Source organism: Lontra canadensis, unplaced genomic scaffold (genome assembly GCF_010015895.1).
Source record: "Lontra canadensis isolate GAN:19392208 unplaced genomic scaffold, GSC_riverotter_1.0 scaffold2, whole genome shotgun sequence".
Taxonomy (NCBI): Eukaryota; Metazoa; Chordata; class Mammalia; order Carnivora; family Mustelidae; genus Lontra; species Lontra canadensis.
In genome coordinates this window covers 12583662-12610909 of record NW_022630996.1, presented here as the reverse complement: position 1 = coordinate 12610909, position 27248 = coordinate 12583662, and the positions used below count along the sequence as shown (strand labels likewise).

General features: G+C 41.1%; 1 protein-coding gene across 3 annotated transcripts in view; it reads right to left on the bottom strand.

The window, feature by feature from the left end:
• CHCHD3 (coiled-coil-helix-coiled-coil-helix domain containing 3) overlaps positions 1–23702 on the bottom strand; it is a 277263-nt gene extending 253561 nt beyond the window's left edge. For all 3 annotated transcript variants that reach the window (XM_032869054.1, XM_032869047.1, XM_032869058.1), the window contains exons 1-2: positions 23451–23702; positions 11590–11659 (exon numbers count right to left, since the gene is read on the bottom strand). In XM_032869054.1, coding sequence (XP_032724945.1) covers positions 11590–11659; positions 23451–23531 — 151 coding nt within the window. In that variant the 5' untranslated portion in view covers positions 23532–23702. The remainder of the gene's footprint in view (positions 1–11589; positions 11660–23450) is intronic.
• Between the last annotated feature and the right edge of the window lie 3546 nt (positions 23703–27248).

Sequence of the window (27248 nt, the reverse complement as noted above, 5' to 3'; positions counted from 1 at the left end):
ATTTTTTAATTATACAGTCCCTGTTTTCTCAAAGACTTTTTATTAAAAAACTAATAAAGTATGTCAAAGGTCAAGGAATAGTCACAGAAAGAGGATTATAACTTCCCATAATCTTATAATAATCACTCTAAAAAGTTTCTAAGTAAGTATTAAAGGAACCTTTTCAGAAAAATTTTATAAAGATGTCACAAAGGCAGTTTATGGGCTCAATCTCGTGAGATTCCCAGAGAAGTCACCATGTTACTTTAAAAAATTAAAGAAACACCCTGTGCCCAATGGCTGTCCAGGCTTTCCCACAAAATTAAACCAAAGCTCCTTGGGTAACCTCATTCTTCCTGTCTGAGGAAAAGAAAACAGAGTTGATCAGCGCTATGATGTCTGCAAGTGTGCACATACACAGTGAGGAAGGGAAATGAATTGAGAGCTTTGGAAGTGTTTTTGCTAAAACAATTTGTTTAAATAATTGTAAAGACAACATTCAGAATCCATAACTTTGCTGGTTGCATTAATAAAACAATACAAATGTTTTGGGGGAGTTGAAAATCTCAAACACTGCTTTATATTTTTTTTACTTAAATCAAATCTATCCTGATTAAGGTAATTGATTTTCTTATAATTCTTCAGGTCCATCCTCAAAAATGACACACGGCAATCAATATTTACCTTATTTTTCAAAGTAATGAGATGACTGTTACGTCAATAACAAAGACTAATTGCATCTGAACAATTTAGCATAACTACCAAATAAAATGTAGGGCAAAGCCAATCTGATATAATTATATGCATTTTCATTACCATAGTACATGGCAATAAGGTGAAAAAGGGATGCCTTGAGGAGAGGCCCATATGAGCTCAGCCAAATTCTTGGAAGTTTTTCTTTTATCACTGTTAGTTACCGCTTAGCTATCTGTGTGTGTGTGTGTGTGTGTGAGTGTGTGTGAGTGTGAACACACAGGCGAGCCAGCTCTTCGGTCTCACAGTCTCCTCCACACTGGCCTGAGAGGACACAAGCAGTGGGTCTTCCTTCCAATCCCTAAAACCTCAACGTTCCTGAGCTTCCAGGCACCAAAACCCCCAGGCTTCAAAGAGCTGGACCCAAGGACTTACAGTCAGTGAGAGCAGAGAGACCAGCCTTTCGGGAAGACAAGAGTGATTAACAGTTGAGTCGGAAATGGAGATCCGGCATGGGAACAGACGCCCAGAAAGGAGAGAGGGTGAAATGGAGCTCTACTTTCTAGGGTCCCAGAGTTTGACAACAGAAAGACAGTAGAGGGTCCCCCTGGAAGAGGTTGCCAGGGCTGAGTAGCTGCTTTGCAAAGTCAAAGGCCTGATATAAACAACCTAAAAACTCTTATCCTAAAATTCCAGGGCAAAGGGACGAATGTCAGATTAGCTTTGACCTAACAGAGAAGGAAAGTGAGAAGGGTACCAAGAACTAAGGGCGGAGGGTCCTAGGGGAGAGAAATCCCAACCTTCTTCAGCCTGCCCCAAAACTTGGAAGAATCTACACAGATTGTTTCTTTCCTAAATTAATAACTAGGAGTAGAACATGAAAACTTCACATCAACATTTCCAAATCAGGGCCCTACTCCCCATCCACTACCTCCACAAACTGAGCTTTTCACAAGATGGTGCTCAAGAAAGTTATCTCTTACAACTGGGTTTCACTGGGTTTTCTACAGTTGAGACCAAAAACTGGCAATGCACCATCCTGGGCCTGGTGAAGACCCTCATACCCACAGCCAGGGAACAAGCTTAAAAGAAGGATCCCTTTTCCGCCTTGCGTCTAGCTGACACGTGCACGTGTACCTACCAGGCTTCATGACCTGACCGGCTTCAGCTCATTCATTCCCTAAGCATGTATCATAATTAGTCACCGCGGTTGAGGGTACACAAGATGAGGACCAAACGCTCCCTGACCTCAAAGGCTCACAGTCTAGTAGGAAAGACCGACAACTAAACCAGTAGCTAAAATAAAATGAAGCATATACTATAACGAGATCAGTACTGTAGACTTAGGGGTACAAGAATAGGAGATTCTTCAAAAAGGTATCGATGTGGGAAGTAGGCCCCGAGATGATGGGAAAATGAATCTCCTCAGCCCGTTGAGACTTTTTTTTAATCCCAGTTTTCCTAATCTTCTCACCTCAACAAGTCGATGCTTACCTATAACAAAGACAAACCCTAACTGCTTTTCACCTCAGCAGACAGGCTGCCAACAAGGCAAAGGAAAGTACAGAAAGAAATGCCACAGAAGGAGGTCCCGAGAGCACCCACAAGTGAAGACAAGCTGTGGCACCTGAGGGACAGGGCTGAGTAAAGGGGCAAGCACACCACTAGGGGACCAGTGCTGGGACAGGGGAAGCACACGCACGGAGCTGGGGGCCATCCTGGAGGGGCATCTAACCCACATCTGGAGTCAGGAAATACTTCCTGGAGTCTGTGATTTCCAGGCAGCCATGTGAACAGGAGGGAGGGTTGGCCAGACAGAAGGCAAGTAGGTGAGGTGGGGCTGGGGCCGGGGAAGACAGCTGGAGGAACAATGCTCACAAAGAAGTTCACACATAGTCAAAAACCCAAAAGGGCCATGTTCAAGGACACTCAAGAACTTTGGTAGGACTAGACAAGAGTTTGGCTTGAGACAGGTGGGCCCAGGAGGAGAGGGAGGAGATAAAGCAGCAGAGAGATTGTGCAGGACATACTGGCTACGTAAAAGAAATTGAGGTCATCCTAGAGGAAGTGCAGTCTCAAGCATTAAACAGGGGAATGGCATGACTGGTTCTACACTTTAACAGTAAGAAGAGACTGGGAACCACAAGGCTGAAGGCCAGGACCCCAAGCAAGAGAGTGCTAGAACATGGCAGGAGGAGAAGATGGCAGCCGCTGAGTCAATGACACAAGGGACAGGAGAAACTGTAGAACCTGAAACCTGCTCATCAGATACGGAGCAAGGCTTGCGGGTGTCCTCTGCAGGACCACAGCCACAAGGGACAGAGACCAAAAAAAATAAGGGAAGAGCAAGGGAGCGTGGGGCGAGGAGCAGAGCAGCAGCACTGGCATGTGGGACAGAGTCCACGGGTCCTGCCAACAAAGTCCCCACACGGGGGCTTTCCGCAGCCCCTGCCTCTCCACCACACAATCCATGGGCTGTTCTAACTACCTCCTGCCTTTAAGTAAGGAGACAGTTACCATTACTGCCCTGTAAAGTAATTCCAAGCACCAGTCCTCTGCGGCTGGCTAATTAAAGCCCATACTCCAATTATGCACTCAGGGGACCCAGGGCCCGCGGAACCAGAACCTCGTCTGAAGCGTGCCACGGCAATTCCGTGGAAGAAGTCTCAAGAGTCTCAGTCTAATGATCCACAAGGGTTCCTGAAGCTTTTCAAGAAACACTCAAGCAAGGCGACAGCTGTCAACAAAGCCATCAAGTGGGCCTGGGGGCAGAACAGGTTGAAAAGGGAACGTGAAAGCACTTATTGTTCCCTGGTAGCCCTGATGTGGCCTAATACAGAGTACAGCACGTGTAATTCCGAATAAACCAGGGAGACAGGAAAGGGTAGAGGGAAGAAATGAGATGCCGGGTCAGACCTTACTTTTTAAAATGTTTTTTACACGGGAAAACATCATCATCAACAACAACAACCTACTATTTGGTGGACAGCTAGAGGGTCCTCGGATTGATTTTGAATACCTCAGCTTTCGGCAGAAAAATGTACACTGGAAACGCTCTTGGGCAATTTATTTTACGAGATCGGGGCCACGCAGATGATGCTCTCAAAGTCTATCAAATCCTAAGAAAGGCAAAGATACCGTTAGTCAAGTGTTTATTTTATAACTGGCATATTAAATCTAAATCAGAGATCGTATTTTCATGTGCTGTGTGTCCTACACGTTATAATCCATTAGGACTGCTTTTATAAACAATTGTCTGGTATTTTACTTTATAACTCTTAAAGCATGATTATAAAATTTATACTTCAGAGTGGTTCTCTCTTTGTGGTTTATGATATATCGTTGGTACTAGGCATGATTTACTTGATTGTTATGCCCAATAACAACACTTGCTTTATGAGAAAACACAATCCACTGTCCCAAGATTCACTTCAGTGTCAAAATCTATGGCAGCAGTAAGGGGGGGCGCTTCTTCAATACGGCTTTGCTCCTTCCTTCCCTGTGGTCACTGACATTCCTTCCTTCCAGCTCCTGAGTACTGCGACCCCATGGCGTTCCTGTATTTCTAATCTGCAGTATGCAATGCACCTAAGAAAATAGCTTCTTCTTTCTAGTAAAGAAGGAACAGGTAAGGAATTTCTGGCCCACCTGATTTCATACTTCTTAGAAACACGAATGCAATTATGCTACACCAGTCACAGGGCACGGGCCTCCGAAGACGTCATAAAAAGCAGCTCAGCTGGTGGTAATCAGTTAACCCAGAAAGCAGAAGGCAGAAGTCCTAAGTCACAGAAAACTATGGGAAGGTGTGACTCACCAGCATTTCAGAACCTACTAAGCATCTCTAATTCCCTTCCTCTACGGCTGGAGCTTTTTCTTTTCTGCATGATGCCCATTTCACCATCCACGCTGCCAATGATTTTTTATGCCATTTTTAAGATGGAACCATTGCTCTCAATTTTAAAATAAAGTGGGTTTAAATTTATGCCGGTTTCTCAAAAATAAATATAACAAAACAGTGACAAATCAAGGGACACCAAGGAAGGTGCTCTAGACCAAGGGGAGCAAGGACTGAAGTTCAAGTCCAGGAAGGCCACTAACCAGCCCTGTGGCCTCAGGACCAGACCCAGCCACGTGCTTCCTCACCTGGGTCCCTTCCATCTCCACCGCACAAGTTGGCCGTCCCCGTCTCTAACATCCAACACATCCTCTACTTTACCCAAGAACCCACTGGCATCATTTCACCTGCCCTGCTCGGAAATCATCTGTTGTGTCCTACATTGCCTCAAGCAGCTGAGGGCAACTTTGTTTTTTGGGTTTTTTTAATTTTTTTTTTTTTTTTTTTTGCCATAGGGCAGATGAAGGACAAATAAAAATGCTTATGAGGCTGCTTGCTTTTTCATGAAAACGAAAATGATTTTATTTAGCAGTCTAGTAGAAAACATATATTCTTACAATTTAGATTTGTTAAATATAAAAATATCAATGGGAAAATCAGCACTGCATTTTTTAGCCATAAAAGCGTTATTAATATCTGAGTGTATTTGAAAAGTAGCAACGAATGCAACTTTCTATACTAGCATCCTAAAATTAAATGGAAGTGCTCAGTAGCCACTAGGCCCTACAGGATAAAAGGGAACTCCTTAACTTCCCCTGTCTTCCTTCCCTTACCCTTCATGTACCCTTCATCTAAATTACTCAGGTCTGTGTACTGACACTCTTGAACACCTTCAACACCAAGACCCCCACCCCATGACCTGTCTGCCCAAGCTCTTGACCTTCTCTGAGTTCCTAAAACACTTTCTACACTTCTTACATATTCTATCTCTTACAAATTCACCAACTCAAAAATATTAACTGAGCAGGTGAAGGGTACTAAACTAGTACTTATCTATTACAGTATAATGTTAAGTAGGTTTTGACCAAAGTAACAATTCCTTGAAGCCAAAGATCGCTGCCATGCTAGTACTTGCTGATAGATGGAATTAACAATATGAGTTCAACCACCCATTAAACATAGACTGTGGATTTGTTTTTTTAAGAGCAGAATATACTGCCTACAGAATTTGATTTAAAACCTTTAAGTCGGAATGCCTCGGTGGCTCAGTTGTGAAGTGGCTGCCTTTGGCTCAGGTCATGATCCCACCATCCTCATATCGAGTCCCACATCCGGCTCCTTGCTCAGCAGGGAGTCTGCTTCTCTCTCTGCCCCTCTGCCTGCTTGTGCCCACCCTCATGCACGTGCACTCTCTCTCTTTCTCTCTCTCTGACAAATGGATAAGTAAAATCTTTATAAATAAATAAAACCTCTAAGTCAATAGTATACATATAACTTCCTTTTAGGAACTGTCAGACAATTATCTACTATGGCACAAAAAGTGCAGAGTTGAGAAACTGACATCGAAAGAGTTTTGTATGTGAAAAGTTGGAAACCTAGACATTCCGCGCTTGCAACTCAAGTCAAAGGAACAAGCACAACTTGTTTACTGTGATCTCTCCCTACTGTGTTATATCTAAATAGGCCTTAAAGAGCCGCTTAAAAATAACTAAGAGGGCCAGATTCTGGGAGAAAAACACATAGAACATATAGATGAATCTGTTTCCCTAAATTGGCTATTTAGTTTGGGCTGTTCTATTTCCAGCTTAAATTGGTTTCCTGCAATTTGTTAAGGCTGCCAAATACTTAGTGATCTCAGTGATGTACTTAACACAGACCGGCAAATCTTTCTTATTTTTTAAAATGACAAGAAATGTACAGAGAAACTTGCACAGGGAGGATAATGATAAAAGGGAGTTCATTTGTCTTTTTTTCCAGATGCTTCATTTTCATCTGGTTGCTAGGGGCTTGGGGAACTGACAAATAGTGTCCTAAAATCATTTCCTGCCTGGTTTTTCCCTATTGACTTGGGGACAGAGTTTCCTCAACATCAGGTATGGTCAAGCATGAGACGTCTGACCTCCCCATAAGCCAGAAAAATTGAAGGATCGGAGTGGAAGTGAAGAAAATCAATATCCAACACTGGTTTTTAAAATCAAAAGATGCAAGATGTTAATGAAAAGGTCAGTGTATAACTAGTACAACAGTATCTCCTTAAGACAGCCTAAAAAAAACTCCCTGGTGTAAAATGCAAACCAACAGTTGGGATAACACATTAGCACAGGAAGAGTCTGAGGCAGCGAGGACACAGTTAAGTTCTTTAGAGCACATTCATTTATTAAAGTGGCATTACAATCTGCCGTGTGTCACATATTATATTATTTTGCCTGAACAGCTTTACACGCAAATACTTATTGCAACGACTCATTGATCTGGTTCAAGGTTTGGCAAAAAAATGTCTCAGTAAAATCTTTGGAGGAACTCACTTTCTTATAACATAAATTATATTCTCGAAACTATATATATCACAAAACATAGTTCCTATATACAGAAATCTCAAGGCTCTCAGTCCATCAAACACGCTGCCCTATATCCACACGTATGAATAGCCTAGGGGTGGTACGAATTAGACTCCTATGAGGAAGAAGGCATTTTAATGAATATTAAAAATTCAACTCACATTTAATATATAACTTACTTGACACTGAAAAATGTAGAAAAGGCTGGTGACATTTTTATCAATATATTTTTATAGACTTGAAAAATTATTTCATAACACATCTAAGTTATAAATCTTAAGAAATCTATTACTGAGTATTAACCGAAACCCCCAAATGAGACAAATGCAGAGAAGAACGTAAACTTTGAGGCTTTCTACTTTTATAAACACTTTTTCTGTAATTTTAAGAATAAATCTCTGTTAATTTGCACAATCATAGCCTAAATGCATTCTTAACCTAAAGGCAAGATCATTTCAAAACAGCATACCAGATCTTGGCTCTTCTCTCTAGTTGGGTTGGAAGAGGTTAGGGAGATATTCTACTCAGAGGGCTGCATCATGTACCACATCATGGTACAGACAGAAAAGGCAAGTATTTGGGTGGGACGTGAGGGTACAGGTGTTCCCAGGGTACAGGTGTTCCCCGGCTACTCGAGAGTCCAGGGAATCAGCATCTCCAAAACACCCACAACACACGGGTCAGGAAGCTTTCTATAGACTGCGGGAAAGACAGTACACCCCAGGGACATATTCCCAGAAGTGTCCATTTACCCACAATCCTGGGGGGAGGAGCTGGGATGTGGGAAAGGCAGGCAACAAGATTCACTAACACACAGTGCCATCAAGCTCCAAGACCTCCATCACGTCATTAAAATCATCTGATGAAGGTCCCAAAGCCATGCCCTGATGTATTCCAGACCGGACTACGCAAAAGAACTTTCTGCAACGATGTATCTGCACTGTCCAACAAGGTAGCCCCCAGCTGCGTGCGGTTACTGAGCACTAAAATGTGACAAGTGCAACGGAGGAGCTAAAATGTCAATTTTACTTTATTTCAATTAATTTTAATTTAACTGTTCACAGCCACATGTGAGTAGCAGTTACCATCTGGAGTTCAGCTCTAGCCTGACCACCAAAACATGAGGTGGCATTCCAAGAGTGCTCAGTGCCCAGGGTGGTCAGGGACCAGCATCCATCAGTCATGTCAAACCTCGAACTGGGAAGGGACAGATCCCTCAGCACAACCAGGGTGCACCACAATGTCCAGTCATGCCCCGCAGGCCAAACCAGGAGCATTCAAGGAGAGCCTTCCCACTCATACCCACTCTCTTGAAGTAACAGTTTAAGAAACCAACGCGAGAAGGAAAATACCTCTCCTTCCACACATTACTCAATGAGAACCAATGTGGGGAAAAGCTAGAAGCAACAATCGCTTACAGAAAGAAGGTTGCTTCTATACTCAAACAGCACGTCACTAGAAGGGAACTCTTTCCCTCCAACTAGATTCTGTCACTTTTCTTCCATAAAAATTAGCAAAGTGTCCTGCAACTTATAATAAAACAGAGTGGCTCAAAGACAGTTGAATTCAACTGTCGGCTCCACTGCCTACCAGCATTGTGACTTTGGGCAAGAAAATTAATCATGTCAAGTTTCCATTTCCTTCTATGTAAAACGGGCCAATAACAGTCCCTTCTTCATAGGGTTATAAGGATCAAATGAGATAAGACATATAAAAGATTTAGCAGAGTGCCAGGCACACAAATAACATTATTTAAGTATTATTTATCACTATTCCTTCATTATTTCTTCACTGTCATCACCATTTTCATCCTCTCTCCCCAACACAGTAGGCAGAAAAGAAATCTATCTAGAGTGAATCATATTTTAGATCAAACTCCCAACTTAAAAAAATATCTACACACCAAAAGTTATTCTGTCTAGGTTTCTCTTATGCTTCTGCCTTCTTTTTTTATTTTTAAGATTTTATTTATTTATTTGACAGACAGATCACAAGTAGCAGAGAGACAGGCAGAGAGAGAGAGGAGGAAGCAGGCTTCCTGCTGAGCAGAGAGCCTGATGCGGGGCTCGATCCCAGGACCCTGAGATCATGTCCTGAGCTGAAGGCAGAGGCTTAACCCACTGGGACACCCAGGCGCCCCTATGCTTCTGTCTTTCTTATATATTTAGTTGTTTCTGCCCAAAAACCCTAAACTTTTTGAAAGGAAAGATTTTTTTTTTCTGTTTCTGTGTCCTCTCAAAACACAGACCCTAATTATTTGCACAAGAGTGATGTTCAATAAATGTCACCTGAATTAAACTTACAGAATTATATTCCAGAATGATCATGAGTCGCTACTTTAAAAATGTATAATGAGGGTGCCTGGATGGCTTAGCTGGTTAAGCATCCGACACTCAACTTCGGCTCAGGTCATGATATCAAGGTTGTGAGATCAAGCCCCATGTCAGGTTCCATGCTGGGCGTGGAGCCTGGTTGAGATTCTCTCCCTCTGTGCCTCCATTCCCCCACTCACACGTGCACCTGCTCTCTTAAAAAAAAAAAAAAAAGTATGTATGTATATATATACGTGTGTGTGTGTGTGTGTGTGTGTGTGTGCGTGTGCGCGTGCGTGTGTGTATATATATGGCATCTGCCCTAAAGTAACTCAACACTAAGCACTAGGAACTATCCTAGGAGATGGGAATTCTGCTGTGAACAAACAGACAAGGGACAAGGTCCCTGGAGCTTATCTTCTGGTGGAGATGGCAGCCACTGTGCACAAGTAAAAGAAGGGTGGTAGGAGATGATAAATGATGAGATGAAAAACAGAGTCCAGTCATGGTGTGTCTCCATGGAAGCCAGGGAAAGCTCTTCAAATTATAGTCCATGTACCATGGAGAGCCACCACTGGGATGTGACACGGACTGATTAATTTTTTTTTTTTTCCCAAGATTGCTAAGCCCCAATTTCCAAGATCGCATGGCAAAGTGTAAGGGGATGAGAGAGGAAAAGGGAGCCAGTTACGAGGCTCTTAAGAAGACAAGGAGCAAGCCGCTGCTTGTCTGGGTCAGGACTGCAGCCACAAAGACAGATGTGAAAGGGTCATACTCAGATGTGTTGTGCAGACAGACGGACAGACCTGGCTTATGGCCTAATGTAAGGAGGAAGGAAAGGACAGGGCCCAGATTTGGCGCTTGACCACCTGTGCCATTTACTGAGAAAGACACGGAAAAGCAAGTCTGGGAAAGAATAGAAAGGCTTGTTTTGGAGATGTTACATTGAGGATCTGAAAGCGGAGATTTCAAGTAGGCAGTTGTCTACATTTTGTTTCAGGGAGAGGTCAGGGCCAGCGATACAACTGTGGGAGTCCCACACAGCTACACTACCATTCAAAAGCCATACAAGTGGATGAGATTACTTAAGGGAATTCAGCAAAGACAACTGGGCTGAAGATGCCAGTAAGGTGGGAGGAAAACCAACAGTGTGGTCCAGAAGCCAAAGAAAGGATTTCCAGCAAGGAAGGAGTGGTCACTTTCTAACGTTATGAACCCCTCTTAATGCTCCCATTGAAAAAGGAGTTTCGTAAGCGCAAGAACTACTTCTTATTCATGACTTATTACTCAACTATTTCTTATTCATCTCTTAGCCTCTGCTTTAAACATATCAGAAGCTCAATTCATGGTTACAAGTAATGATTAGTAAGGTCACAACTGTCCCCAAGTGAATGGCATTTGGGCAGCATCCCATCTTTCTCAATGTATTTCAGTCTGGAGGCAGATTTGCCACACAATACCCTTCCTAATAAACACAGAAACTACTTAGACCAAGATTAATCATCTTGATTATTTTCTCATTACCATTTCTCCAATAAACAGCATGTCCATCCATCAAACTGGGCAGCAACAAGAACAGTACCAGACACATAGCAGGTGCTCAATAAATATTTGTTGGACAAATAAATGGATGGGGTAGAGGAGAGCAAAGAAAAGGAAGATAGTTTCTTATCCCACAGTATCCACAGATAAAATGAGGCTTAATAATTCTCTATAAATGTCATTTAACATCTTATTTTCATCAATAATTAAGACAGAGGAGAAATAAACTGTTTATAAACTGAGAAGAAATCTGTTAGAAAATTAAAGCACTGGAGATAGTTTGCAATTTGCAAATAGTAAATCAATTGTTTCTGAGTTCATTTTAGTATAAATATTTGCTCCTAAGTCTCTAATATTCCCATAAGTAATCCATTTCACAAAAGATATGACACAACCTGCCAAAGCTTAATAGAGGGTACAGAAGCTGGCTGAGGAAAAAAATCCTCCCAAAACTGCTTAACAGTGAATTCATTCTCCTTTTCTTACAAAATGTTTTAAAAGAAACCTTAGTACTGATTTCTAATAATTCCGTATAAAAAGCCAAACATCCAGATAACAATAGAGAAAGAAGTGCAAAAGAATTGACTATCAAGTAAACTTTTATCTCAATTTTCCTACTAAAACTTCTAAAATTAAAATTTTGAAATACCAGAGGCACCATACGCACCAGAATGCCGCTGAGACTTCGAACCAGATGGGGAGGTTTCCTTCATGCGATCAATCACATTTTCCGAAAGCTGAAAAGGCAACATCAAAACAAAATCAATTACAAAAAAAAACAAGAAAGAAAATGGGACCACAGCATCCAAGTAATGCAGTCATCCACATCAATATGTATAACAAAAGGCCGAAAGAAATCTAATAGCTCTAAAACTGGAAGCAAGGAAGAGCAGTTTTAAGATTTCAAGATGCACCCCGCAGCACTATTTCTTTATTTCTCCTAATGCTCTGCTAATTGCTCATTATAAATAACTTCCCTCCTCATTTTGTACAGTGCATTAAACTGTAATCTCTGAGAAAATGTAAGCCAAGAAAACTCCTTCGACTTTCCTCCCCTAATCCTACAAATTAATTTTGCAAGCAACAGGTCTTAGCTCCTTCCTTCCCTCCGGTCCCAGAGGAAACGGTATCCTTCGCTCACTCCCGTTCAAGCTAATCACAAACAATTGCTCTTTCAACAGATTTTTTTTATGCACCACATCTGTGCCAGGAACTACGCTAGACTTGGGGTATTTCATAGTCTTCAAGTTGCTTAAAGTAGAGTCGAAGAAACAATCGTCAGGCAGTGAAATGTAATGGGAAGGGCACCACCTAAGTCCGCGGGCCTGGAATGGAAGAATCCAGAAAGCATAACGGACAGGACATCTAGCCAGGCTTTGGGCGTGGCGCTGGGAAAGATAAGCAGGTGTTAGGAAGAGAAGACGCAGCCTAACAGTACTCCAGGAAGAGGGAAACACATGGCCGTACAGATGAGAAACAGGGCTTGCCACCATCAGACACCAAGCACAGATAACAAGTAGGCAGTCTGCAATAAGGCAGAGGCCCTAAGAGTCCTCAGCTCCCCCAAGTTACTATCATACCATTCTTTTTATTTCCTTTATTGCACTTGCCACTGTGTGAGGCATTCTTGTGGGTCTGCCTTTTACACTCAGAAGGAAGGCCCGTGCAAGCTAGCATTTGGCTGTCCTATTATGTCCCTGGAGCCTCAATAAGCTGGTTAACTGGATGAGGGGCTAAATAAATGACTGAAACACTATGAATGAAAGGGGAAGAACAGCTGAAGCAGGAAGCTGAGGAGGGGGAAACGGAAATAGTGAGAGAGGCTGCAAAGGGAAATACGGTTTTAGGTTCTGAAGACGCCTAGTAAACCCTTCAAGTGAAACAGGTTAAACTGATTCTGAGGGCAACTGGGCACTTCTGGAGGATTTTAAGCGGGGCGGTGACAAGATCAGACTAACTTTTTAGAAAGATCACTCTAGCTACAGTGTAGAGAGCAGATTGGAGGGGGACAAGAACAGAAGCAGGAGGACCCCTGAAGGAAGCTAAAGGACCAATTAAGAAGCTATTAAACATATGTCCACACAAAGATTCGTGCAGGAGTGTTCAGAGCAGCATTATTCATAAGATAGCAGGAGTGAAACCAAGCAAATGTCCGTCTACTGGTGAATAGATAAACAGTATATTATGTGTCCATACAATGGAATAAAAAATCAGCGCTAAAAAGAAGTGAGGTTCTGATTCATGCTACTGTACGGATAGATGTAAACAACAATTAAGGGAAAAAAGCCAGACACAAAAGGCCACATACTGTATAATTCCATTTATATGAAATGCCCAGAAAAGGCAACTCTGCATAGATACAGAGTAGAGAGGTAGATGACTAAGGCTAGAATAGGAATGGGGATTAACTATAAAATGGGCATCTTACTGGTTTAACTCTAATCTTATTGGATTAACTATAAAATGAGATCTTATTGGTTTGATGGGAATGTTTTAAAACTGGATTGTGCTGATGGTTGTACAATTCAGTAAATTTATTAAAAAGTTTTGTACGCAGAAACAGGTGATTTTATAATATGTAAATTATACAATAAAGCTGTTATAAAAAAAAAAAAACTATTATGGTACTCCAAAGGGAACACATTCAAAAGATACTTAGGATTCAAAATAGCTAACATTCACCGATTCCTTATTATGTGCCAGACATTACACTAAACAAAACACTTTCCTCGTTTAATCCCTAACAATCATAGGAAATAGACAGTTTACTATCGCCACTGCATAGGTGAGAAGCTGAAACACAGCTAGATTATATATCTGCTCTGGATTTTACATTTGATCAATAATGGAAACAGGATTCAAACCCAGGAAGTCTGAGTCTCAAGGTTCCATTCAGGTACCCTGTTTTACTGGCAGATTCAGGGTCTGATCAGATGTGGAAGTGAAGCAGAAGTCATCGGGACATCTAGGTTTCTGGGCCACATAACTGGCCTCTACCCACAGAGACCTTCCCACTTCCACTTCCTTGATTCACTACTATCTATCTAGCAACACAGCAGTGTTCCTGTAAAAGTCACCAGTGGCCAAACAAATAACCTTTTATATTTATATAAATAACTTTTATACTTATAAAACACCTAAGTTTACATGGCTTCCCTTTAGCATCTAACACCTTTGGTCACTGTCCTCTTGTGGAAACCGGTCCACTGGCTCTTCTGACCTTCCACTACCCTGACTGCCCTCGGACTCTGGCCGTATCTTCTATCTTGCTGCAGGCTTCCCCTTCCCTGCCTACCCTTAAATGCCACAGGGCCCCACATGTGCTTCCTTGCCTTTGTTCTCTTCTCACTCTAAGTGCTCTTGTTGGTCGTCTCATCCACTCCCTTGACTTTTAACTGCAGTTCATAAATTAACACATTCTAAATCCTTTATCTCCAGCCCAAGACCTATGTCCCAAAAGCTAGACCTATACACTGAACTGCCTGAAGGACACCTCCTCTTGGACAGACCACAAGCACCTCAAACCCAACATGTCCTAAACGGAATTCACATTTGCCAAAATCTCTTCTTCCTCTTGCTTTCCTTTACTCATTAATGACACCACCTCCATCCAGCTTTCTAAATCAGAACAGAGGACTTGGCTTCGACTCTTTGTTCTCCCTCATTCTCTTTGCTGTAAATTCCTCAACCCCTAAATATTCAATGAACACATTTCTTCTCTCATCCCCTTTCCCCTGGCCTAGTTCATGGTACCCTTAATAATCCTCCTAAAATGCAAATCTGATTATGGTAACTCCCTGCTTCAAAATCCTTCATACCTTCTGTTGACAGAGAAGTCCAAATTCTCCTGCACAGCACTCAAGACTCCCTCATCATTTGGTCATGGCCTAACTCTCCAACCTCAATTTCCACAGCCCTTTGCTTAAATACTTCATACCTCGTTCTCTACCCATACCGGCTACTTTTTGGATGCTGTCTCTTTGCTTTTACACATGGCTATACTGCCTTTTCCCCTGGCCCCGTGGGAGGGAATCACCTTTCATAACCCATTTCAAACATCCTAATGCCCTCTCTGCCCAAATCACTTCCCCACTCCATTCCAACTCTGCCTACCCAAGGCTACCCTTATTCGTGCCCCACCACACCTTGCACAAATCTCCCAACATGGCGCTCCACGACAGAACAAGTATTTGCCTTTCCACAAAACCGTGAGCTCCTGTATATTACTAAATCATTCACTAAATGTTTACCAGGCCAAGCACTAATTAAGGCCCTTGTGATAACAAGAGTGAACAAAACAGTTTGTACCTGAGCAGTTACTAACATCTCAGGACCAAAACCAGAATGCAGGGGATACGGTTAATGGAAACACTACAGCTCAAAAGCTGGGGTCTTTGGAGGAAAATCCCAAGACTCCTCTCAGAAGAGAAATGGAAGTTAGAAAGGACAATGTCAAGGAACTTTCTATTTGAAGATGTCAGGGTCAGCTGCTTCTTTCCTAACAACTGACAGCCACTGATGTTGCTGCTTAAACTCATCTGCAAAGCTGAGATATATCTTAGGAAAAAACCCTTTAAGATTGACCACAATCCTCTCAAATTTATAGAGGAGGAAAAAGTCCTGAGTAACATCCACTTACGGGTAGCATCAGGATAAGAAGCAACCCCCAATCTCTAGTCCAGTGCTTTCTCTGTTAAACAATACACCCCTACAATCCTATGTGAAAATAAATCCACTTCCTCTTAAGGAGATAAAATGAGGCTTACTGAAGTTTTAGAATCTTTAATCGCTTCTCGGCCTTTTGGCTAAGATCAAGTATAAAGTTTTAGAATCTTAAAACGATTTTAAAGCTCACTCAATATATAATATAATATACTACATATCATATGTATTCATAGGCCATATTATAGTACTCTATACAGGAAAACTGTGGCATAGACTTAATATATTTTAATAACAGTATAATTTAAAATAACTTATGTAATTAAGATATTTGTGCTATGTCATGGGCTATTCATAGGTCTGGCTAAAAGGAGAATGGATCTAGTAAAGTTAGGGAAGCTGAGCTTTAACACGGTCTTTGTGTTTTTTCATATAGGGCAGGATTAGCTTAGCTGTGCTATTTTAATTCATATCAGTTTTCTTGATATATAGAAAATTCAACAGATCAACAAGATATTCCTTCGGAAGCACAGAATCCTACCATGTGAAGATTGGAAGGAATCTTAGCAATTATCTATTCTAATCTCTTTGTTTTAAAGAGGAAAATAAGGAATAAAGAAGTTCAGTGACTTGCCTGATGGAATAGCCACTTAGTAGTAATAAACCGTGAAAATTTAAAAAAAAAAAAATACAGTATTCTATAATACACTACACATATTATATACTGTGTATCATATACTACCATATATACTGTGGATTATACAATTATATACAACATATTGTATATGTTACATACTTAATATAATTTATTATATTGTTATATTGTTTATAATTAATATTAATATTGCTTATTATTGTATGTTACAAAGTTAATATAATTTGTTTATAATTTGTCATGTATGCAAAGTTAATTTCACATATCAGATATATGTATATAATTTTAATTTTAATTTATATTTCTATAGTTCAGACCAAAGTCAAAGAATTGCAACTACACTAAATATATATTCTACCCAATCAGAAAGTGATCGTGTTTGCTAAAAATCAAGTGTTAGCTGTAAGTTTTCATCTGTATTGGAGACTGGCTACCCTTTCTTCTGAATACCACTTCATCTACTTCTCATCAAAATTCACATATTGCCATTACTTATGGCTACTTTCAAAATGAATATTACAAAACTCCTTCCTGTGACTAAAGCAGCCTCAAATATCATTTCTTGAGAGCAAAACTCAAAGCTAACCAGGAAAGTGCCCTGGCTACCCGCTACACAGTCCTAAGGAAGTCATCTCCATCAGCCTCATTTTCCTTGTTTGAAACTGAAGAACACCTAAGCCCAAGTTATAGGGAGGATTGCAGGTGCATTATATACTCTAACATGCTACACACACATCTGGTAAAGATACTACCAATACAGCTCCAGTCACGGGGACCTCGACTGATCAGTTCATCTCGGTCCATCCACCAACGGACGAGTTTGTGCCGAGCTCCTTCACTACACAGTACATGAAGACCTGGGCTACGGTTATTGCCAGAAACAGCTACCTACGTCCCAGCAGGATTATATAAAGTGCTAATTTATCCCTATCTCTGCATTTATCCCTACCTATGCATGCTCTTTGGCTACATAGTCTCTTTCAGCCTAATCACTAATTGTTTCCTTTTACTTTTGTGGCTTACCTGATGCCTCAAAACTTGCTACTTAATACTAAATTCTAATAGCAATTCAAAACATTTTCCAACATGGTCTTTGATTATATTTCAGTACATTTATAAGCACGCCATCTGAAGGAGCACAATTCATCTTTGAGTTGATAAACATACTGCAGGGCTGTGTGGAGAGTCGACCTCCCTCTTTTTTTTTTTTTTTTATAAACATATATTTTTATCCCCAGGGGTACAGGTCTGTGAATCGCCAGATTTACACTCTTCACAGCACTCACCATAGCACATACCCTCCCCAATGTCCATAACCCCACCCCCCTCTCCCAACCCCCCTCCCCCCACCAACCCTCAGTTTGTTTTGTGAGATTAAGAGTCACTTATGGTTTGTCTCCCTCCCAATCCCATCTTGTTTCATTTACTCTTCTCCTACCCCCTTAACCCCTCATGTTGTATCTCCTCTCCCTCATATCAGGGAGATCATATGATAGTTGTCTTTCTCTGATTGACTTATTTCGCTAAGCATGATACCCTCTAGTTCCATCCACTCAACCTCCCTCTTTTGTCCTTACAATCTTCCTAAGTGGATCCGCAGACCCTTGCAAAGGCCCATCTGTGGCAGCCGACAGTAGTAACTCTGCTTACTTCAAGTATGATTCACCCCATCCCCAGTACGTTCCCAGCCAAGTTGCTACAAGGCAAGTGCCATGCTGTGTTATCCTCTGTATCTCCAGTTAATACCAGATGAGGTGACCTTCTGGGTGCAGAAGTAAGTTCAGACCAGCACACTCACCTGATCTCCTCTGTGAACTGGGGTACTCATGAAGCAGCTGACAAGATTTAGACATGCTGGTCGGGGTTATACACACAATCTATAGCTTCAGAACAACTCTTCTTTGTGATGTGAACTGACCCAAAGAAGGGTCAGGGATAGAACATAAGCTTCTGCAAGGACTGGATAAGCAGCCCTCCGCAGGAGAAGCAGCTTCTTCAGGAAACATCTTTCCTTAAACAGGGTACTTCTGTTAGAAAAGCTTTTGTCCTATTTAAAGATCTGTAGCAACTATACCTGGTTTCTAGACCTCTCTGCACTCCCTATCAAGGCAAATACCATGTGTAAAAAGTATTTGGAGCAAAGAATGGTAAACTCTCTTTCTCTCTCTCTCTCTCTCTCTCACACACACACACACACAAAACACCTAAGGTCCATGGACTCAGGGATGTATGGATTGGTTCTTCAGCTGTATGCAAAATAATCTGCTTATTACATTATTCTGGGCAGAGTCCATAGCTTACAGATGTACAATCATCTGCAAACTAAAAGAAACACTGTTCAACTCTAACAGATAACTAAGAGAAGACGGCCAGGGCCTGCTAACATCACAGACTTCAGTCCACTGACTTTGATTATCTGCCCTATTCTCTACGGCTGCTAAAGGGAAACTTAAGGAAATGGGGCTTACTAAGTTCTAGGCCGTACCACTCACCAAACCAACATGTGCTGTGGTCTTCCCACTCAAATCTTCCCACTCCCCTTGGCTGGTCTTATCTAAAATGAGCACAAACATATCACCCACCACTCTAGAATCCAGTATTCTCAGAAACAGGAGGCTGCATAAGAGGGACAAAGAGATAAAAGTATTTCCACTTCCAAGGAACAGAGAAAAAGGAGAAGAGGAACTCCTTCTAAGCTGCCCTTCTAAGAGGTAAATTCTGGAACCACATGAGACAGAAACAAATCACACACCCATCTTCATAATATTTTTCTCTTCCAGATATGCCTTAATCAAACTGACTAAAAGACTCAGACTCATTTTTCTCACTTGGTCTTCCATGTAGCATAGGTCATCTTCTGTGAGAGTACTGGTTTGCTTTTTTTTAACGACCATTTTAAGACACAGGCTCCAAAAACTGCCATTATTATTTGGAAGATATTACTCCTAAATACTTGCTTAAGGGCATGGCAGGGGAAAGGACAGATGGATTTATATAATTAACTTCTAGCTTATGTATGTAATTTGCCACTTTGCATTTGTTAGTAGAAATGAACTTCTACTGTCTGTATAAAACCTTAGGATGCTTTAAAAAGAAAAGTCCTAGAAAGCTTAACATGGTACTCTCTCTGAGAAAGTCACAGAATCTAAACTGGAAAGGGACCAATCATCTACCAGCTAGCTTAATTACCTCAAGAACATCCCTCAACATTCCCAATGACTGACTGGATTTGTGGCTTCTGTTAATATACACTCTGCAGAATCCTCAACAACATCTCACATTAAATACTCTTTTCATTTAGGGTCTCTCAACTGCCAATGCTTTCCCAAAGCCTTAGGTGTGTTCCATTTGAGTATCCGCACTACCACATGTATGGCGCCTATGAATTTGCACTTGCAACTTCAAGGCCAGTTGCAGAGACTCATTTATGCCTGGAAAGCACGGCAAGTATTACTTTGAAAATGATACTCATTGAAGTTGACATTTGCTCTGGAAGAGTTCACTCACAGCTTTGATGTTTCAGATAAACCAGTGAAAGACTGAGTGGTAAGCATACCTTCCAAACAGGCACAGCAGGTGCTCAGAAAAATCCTATTAAGCACATGTAATGTGAGTAATGAAAATGCCTGGGCTTTCTATCCCTAGAAATTATTTTAGACTTGAAGAGGAAAGCAAGGCAAGAGGGTGGCCTTTCATCCAAACCATGAGTCGTTTCAAATTTGAAGTTGGAACCAGGCGTAAGAATATGGGTGATTTTATGCAAGTGGAGGGAAAGCTATCAACTGCTAAGGATAAAGGAAATAAACAAAACGCTGTAAATACCATGAAAATAACACCTGGTGGGTAAGAATAAACTCTAAACTTAAAATTGTAAGTAGGTCCTTTAATTGCTAGCCCTTGAGGACATTTTCAGCAAGAAAAATCTGGGAAAACATTATCTATTAATAAACACAGCCTAGTTACTGAAAGCCTTATGTTGCTTACTAAATGTTATTCTTCCTCTATTAAGATAAATGAAGATGAAATTACTATCCTTATCAGTGGAACACAGAACTGGTTTTCCAGCGGTGACTGAGTCCGTGAATCGTTGCTCCACACTCATTTCTTATGAGTGATGACATCAATATCAGACAACTGGGGAAATCTGGAATGTTTTCTTCAGCTAAGTTGAACGAACCCATCTGCAGTTCAACACCGAAGTTTGGGCCTCATCAGCACCATGTCTTAATCACCTGAGCCAGAAACAGTGGCTCACTTAGGATACCAAGATTGTTGCTTATCCTTCCCCATGCCTCAAAGGGAAACAAGAGGACTGTTTTGAGCTAAGAAAAATACAAAGATCAGCCGAAAAGATATACAAAATGCCTGAAGAAAAGTCACACAGGCGATCAGCTGCAGAACACAGGACTCCTATTTCATAGCCCACATCTTCAGATATGCCTATGGGAGCACAATATGCTCTTATTTTTATTATTTTAAGTTCAATGTAAGTTTATAAATCCATTCCTCTGAACAACTCTAATAATAGCTACTACTCATATAAGTACTAAACCCTGTCAGAACACTAAATGCTTGCACACATTATGTCAAATTTCTCAAAAGTAGTGCTTGATACACATGTAACACAAGCAGGCTAACAGTATCTAGACTTACTGAACAAAGAAACACAATGAAGAGTGACTTGTCTAGGGCCACAGAGCCTAGTGGAAGCCTGAGCTAGGACTAAACCAGGTGGCCAGGTTCCAAAGCAAGTGCTCTGGCCACTAGACTAACTAACTATATAGCATCTCCAGAGAATCTTCAAACGTTGGATGTGAAGGAGACTTATCGCAACAGCAGCTTTTTACTAAAAATCTACGAGGGTCGCCTGGGTGGCTCAGTGGGTTAAAGCATCTGCCTTCAGCTCAGGTCATGATCCCAGGTCCTGGAATCAAGCCCCGCATCGGGCTCTCTGCTCTGCACGGAGCCTGCTCCCCCATGCTCCCCCACTCCGCCCGCCTCTCTGCCTGCTTGTGATCTCTCTCTCTCTCTGTGTCAAATTAATTTTTAAAAATCTTAAAAAAAAAAAATCTACAACATGTTACATGCTTTAGCTACCTTACCTCATCTTCTTACCAAATATAAAGAAGTGATTTGTCCAAAGCTGCAGACAGTAAACGTTTAACCTGAGACTTAAACGGAGGTCTGTTTAACTCCAAGCTAATGCTCTTTTGTCCAGGACCTCGAAGAACTTGCTGGGTCCAGGATGACCCCCTCAGTACTCAATAATTCAAGAGTGTGTCATCTTTAGAGGAAACTGCAATTGGCTGAGTATGGCTACAAGAAATGCAGAGTGTTGCCAGACTCACAGAATTGCAGAACTGGAAAAGATCAGAGATCTTGGCAATCACAGCACTCAAGCCCCATCATTTTGCAGATGAGAAAACTGAACCACAGTGATGCAAATCAACCTTGAAAAAGAAGGATTTGAAGCAAGTGGGAGAACACTGCCAGGGCATTCCAGGTGAAGGGTGTATCCTGAAGAAAAGTAAAGCGCAGAGGTCAAAAGAAGCATGGTGTGTGCCTGAATTATAATAATAAAAATAAAATGTACTCTGTGAGAAAAGACAAAAATAAAGAATACTTCTGTCAAGTTGAGAGGCCAAAAGACACAGCTTCTTTTACCCAAAAGGTTTATAAAAAGTTTTTTAAACAGTGTCTCCATTTTGGTCTAAAATCTACCCAACTGTCATACTTATCCTATTTATTACCTAATACTTGATATGAATGTCTGTGCTGTGACCAAATTTTCTTTTAATTTCGTTTGCTTTCATCACTGTCTTTGTTTTAGGGCAAAGAATGTGGATTTATACACTGTTCTGGCCAGTGTCTTCTCATCCAAAATTCCTTTTGGTCTCCCTTACTTTTCTCTTTCACCTTCAGGTACGGAACAGTCAAAGCCTAAGGCAAGATTAAACAAATCTCTGCATGCAACTCAGAGTTCATAGTAGTTTTTATTTTACTCCAGAGAGTACAAACTAAACCATGACAATGTAATGCAGCTTCACTCTATTACAAAATGTGGTGCTAACATTAATTAATATGATATAAAGAAATGGTGGTCACACACCAAAAACTGAGTTCCACAGTCTGAGTTTCTATTAAGGAAACTTTAATAAATTCTTCTCAAGGTAACAGGTTCAGAGTAAAAGTTTTTAAACATTTTAAGTATTTAAGAAGTTTTATTTCCTGATAACAGACACTAAAAATTATTTACACATTTCATTTACTTATGGTGTCTAATAACAGAGGAGGAAAAATTAAAAAAGGTTATAAAACTTTCAGAAGTGAAACTGCTTTATTTCCTAGGTTCAAGCATACTTTCAAAAATGAGCGGCTCCAAATTCAGGTGCAGCGAAGAACGTGTTAATGAAGTTAGTGCTGGTGTACTAAAAACCCTAGGGAAAAATCAAGTTTTCAGTTTATGTGTCAAGCCCATGCGGGGGACGTTAAAACTTTTTCTGCAAGGTCTAGCTGAGAACTGACTGTACAACTCACCGGCGGTCTGAAACATGCAAGCCTATCTCAGGCCCTCTCAGGCTGGCGGACACTTGTCATCAAGCCACTGGGCCTCGTCCAAAACTCAGGCGGGCAGGCCACAGACAAGGGAAAGTGGAGGTATCAAGTGAAAGCAAAGAAGCTAGAAGTCACCCTAAGCAGAAGTCTATGGGGTGTGAGAGTGTGTGGCAATGGGTGGTATCAGAGGGAAAGCACTAAATGGACGAGAGCAGATGAAGGTTTTCTCAAAACGCCAATTCACCTTGAGAGGTAACGAGGCCAGTGCAAAATGAGGGTGGGGGGGCTCCTGAAACCAGAAGGAGTAAGGCAATCCCCATTTCACAGAAGGTAAGGCTGGGGCTTCCCATAAAGTCCCACAACGAGGGAGCAATGCAGTCCAACCTAGACTGCGAGCCCCTGGAGAGCCTAATTGGACGTGGGATTCCCCCACCCGCCCCAGCACAGGGCTCAGCACTTGGCACACCACAAGGAAATATCTCTGAATGAATTTCCCAGGTCTTGAAACTTCAAGCTTCTTTGCAGAGAACTCGGCTTCGGGCCGGACAACACTGGGGGCCGGGACGGGGGAAACCAGGCTGAGCGGGTCCGGGGAAGGTCGGAGGTTTGGGGTCCGAGTCCGGGTGCTGGCCCTCTGCCCGCCCACTGTCACTCACCCGGATGCCCTTCACCACGGTGATGTTCTCATTCTCGTCTGCCTCGAAGGTGACCCGGCGGGTGCTGGAGGTCCCGCCCATGGCTCCTGCTTCTGCCCCCGCAGAGCCCTAGTCCGGACGCACGAGCACTTCAGGCCCCACGCGCACACACGCGCGTGGACACGCCCGAACCTTTTCCTCGCACGGCGGGAGCAAGGCCACGACCCCAAGAAGCAAGGAGAAGGCGCCGGTCCTCCGCTCCCGCCTCCTCCGGTCACGCGCCACAACAAAGACGCCTCCGGTTGGTCGGAGATACGAACGACCCGCCTCTACTCGGTAGGGACGCTCGGATTGGTTGGCCTGGACCCGGATGCTATGGCAACAGGTGCTGTTTGACAAAGTTTCCGCAGCCCCTGGAAGTATTGGGAATTGTAGTCTTCTTCAGGCGGTGGTGGCTGGGACAGTCTCGCCTCAGATCCAGAGGGCAAGGGGAGCATGGCATTCTGGGAGATGTGGTCTTTCCTATCCAGAAGGTTTCTAACCCAGCGACTTTCAGAGAAGTTCGTTTCTCTAACAAAACATAATTTGAAAATATTGTTGTAGAAACTTAGGTTGGTGATTTAAAATATACAGGGTCTCTTCTAAAGCAACTTCTAGTTTAATGAGGGAGATGCACTCTCTTAATGAAGCCATACCTAGATTTCTGACAATAAAAAGCGGAGACAAAATTTAACATTTATTTTAGTCTTAGCCTTAAAAAAATAAAAACAAAAATAAAAGAGTTGGCTTATGGCCTTACCTCATGAGGACTACGTACTATGTAGTTTTGTTTTTACTTTTACAGTGTTTTCACTTTTACTGATTCTACTTTGTAGAGTAAAATTTTAAATACTATGGTTTTCAAATCTGCATTCATGAAAACAGAGACAATAAGTTATTTGCACCAAGCATGCAAATCATTCATTTTCTTGTGTCTCCTTCCACTTCAGTTACACAAGCTAGTTAAGCTATTACACAATGATGTAAAGAAAATTAAGTGATTGATAGAAATGGAATAAATTAATGGAGGAATTAAAACTATACCAAAGTTGAGATAATCTCTTTTAGAAAGATTCTAGTTCAGAATTTCACCTCTACAAGTCCAGTATATTTTTAAGTAATCTACACACACATTTAAAATTATTACTGGGGTACCTAGTGCCTTAGCCACGCATCTGATTCTTGATCTCAGCTCAGGGCTTGATCTCAGGGTCCTGAGTTTGAGCCTGGCCTTGGGCTCTACACCCAGTGTGGAGCCTACTTTTTTTATATTTTATGGGGTGCCTGGGTGGCTCAGTGGGTTAAGCCTCTGCCTTCCACTCAGGTCATGATCTCAGGGTCCTGGGATCCAGTCCCGCATCGGGCTCTAAGCTTGGCAGGGAGCCTGCTTCCTCCACTCTCTTTCTGCCTACTTGTGATCTCTCTCTGTCAAATAAATAAATAAAATCTTTTTAAAAATAAATAATTAAAAAATAAAAATTATATATAAATATATGATACATATTTATATATACTTATTTACATTTTTATATTATATATTTATATATTTTATATATATATATATATATATATATATATATATATATACCTGTGACATGTAAGTTTAGTCATCTAACTTTAGTCTTACAGAGGCCGATTTGGAAGTTAGGCTAATGATAATACTCTCCTTGGATCCCTTTCAACATTAAAAGCAACCAGCCACGACACAGCATGGCATCCTCTTAATACACAGGCATTCACAAACTGCAATAACACTTTTTTAAAGTATTATTTATTTAATCTCTATATCCAACATGGAGTTTGCTCACAATCCCTAGATCAAGGATTTCATGCTCCTCCAACTGAGCCAGCCAGGCACCCCTTAAATTATGATAATGTTTTTGAGTTTCAATTATGTGCTGATTTATTAATGTAGGAATCTTTAGGGCCCAGATTGTGTCTTTCATCTCTGTGTCCCTGGGGGTCAGTAGCAGAGTACTGATTTTATCGGATGTCATCATTTTGTTAGTTTCAATATGTATGTTTCTAAATTGTATTATACTACTTTGCAGTTTTGAGACTGCATGTTACTTTGTACTTATTCTCAAATTGTGTGATATGTTTAAACCTTCCTTTTACAGGGAACTAAAGTTCCCAGGGATTGTCTTTCTTTTCTTTGGCACACTCCCTCCATATATACACCCTCCTCACTCATTACTCCAATATATAGTACATATTGGAGGTTATACATAAAACAGATGCTCAATAAATTCTTATCAAAATAACTAATTATAAGAATTCTAGGAGAGAGTAAAGATATGAAAGAACCACTAGTTATCTTGAATATATTTATGTCCTTAAACTATTAAATGAGTTCTTTCAACAAAATAAAGGTGATGAGGTCTAAGTGTGAGAAGTAGTGCATTGCTATCACTTTTTATGGTATAGAAACATGTAAGCGGACTTATTAGGCAATATAAAAATGCTTCAGAATTCATAATCCATTCCAAACAACATTACCAAAAAAAGAATGAAAAAAATTTTTGAACTGGAAAAAAAAGATACATCCTATGCCTACTATAACATTATTGGCCTATTTGTATCACTCTCAAAGCCAAGCATGCCCACAGTCCCTTCTAAAGAACCTTTCTTGAGCCACGCAGAACCTGTGGTCTCCCTGGCTCTCTGGCCACAGCTTACTGGTGATCATCTAACTCAAGGCAGCATTCAATTAGCCAGAGACCTATGAACTAGAACACAAAGATTTACCCAACCAAAAACAATAGCAAACACTTGAGCCTCTCAGATTCTATACGTCTTTTACCTTTTCTCTATCTCTCTACTGCAGTCTCAAATTTAAACTTGAACATTCAGAGCATAAGAAAAGCAAACAAAGAGAGAAGCTCTGATACTGAGTCAGAACCATGAGGCATCATAACCTAAAGAGAGGTGGGAGCAGAAACCCTAAGAATACGAAGCATCCAGATTGCAAAAGAAGTAAAACGATCTCTATTCACGGATGGCTTGATCTTATAAATGCACAAATCCCAAGAAATCCACTAAAAAACTATTAGAACTAGTTTTTAAAATTCAGCAAGGGTGCAGGATAGAAGATCAACTTACAAAAATCAACTGTATTTCTATACACTAGCAATTAACAAGAATGAAATTAAGAAAACAGTTGCATTTATAACAGCAACAACATCAACTCAAGTCCCATGAACTGTTGGATAAACAAAATGTAGTATATCCAGGCAATGGACTATTATTCAGCAATAAAAAGGAATGAAGTACTGACATATGCCACAATATGGATGAACCTCAAGAACGTTCCATCAAGTGAAAGAACTCAGTCATAGAAGACCAGTTTGTTATGACTCCATTTGAATGAAATGTCCAGAATAGGGAAATTCATAGAAAAAAAAAAAAGCAAATTAGGCTTGCCAAGGATTAGGAGGAGGTAGGAAGTAACTTCTAGTTGGAACAAGGTTTCTTTTTGCGGGGGAGCAGCGAGGAGGGTGGTGATAAAAATGTTCTAAAATTGGATTATGGTGATGTTTGCAGAACTCTTTACATAGACTCTCATTGAATTGTATACTCCGAATGGGTGGACTTATAATGCAAGCTGCGTGCATACCAATGAAGAATTTATAGCTATCAAAATTAAAAACACAAGAAACAACAGCTGTTGACATGGAAGAGGAGAAAAGGGATCCCTCTTGCCCTGCTGGTAGGAATGCAAACTGGTGCAGCTGCTCTGGAGAACAGTAGGAGGTTCTTCATGAAGTTAAAAATAGAACT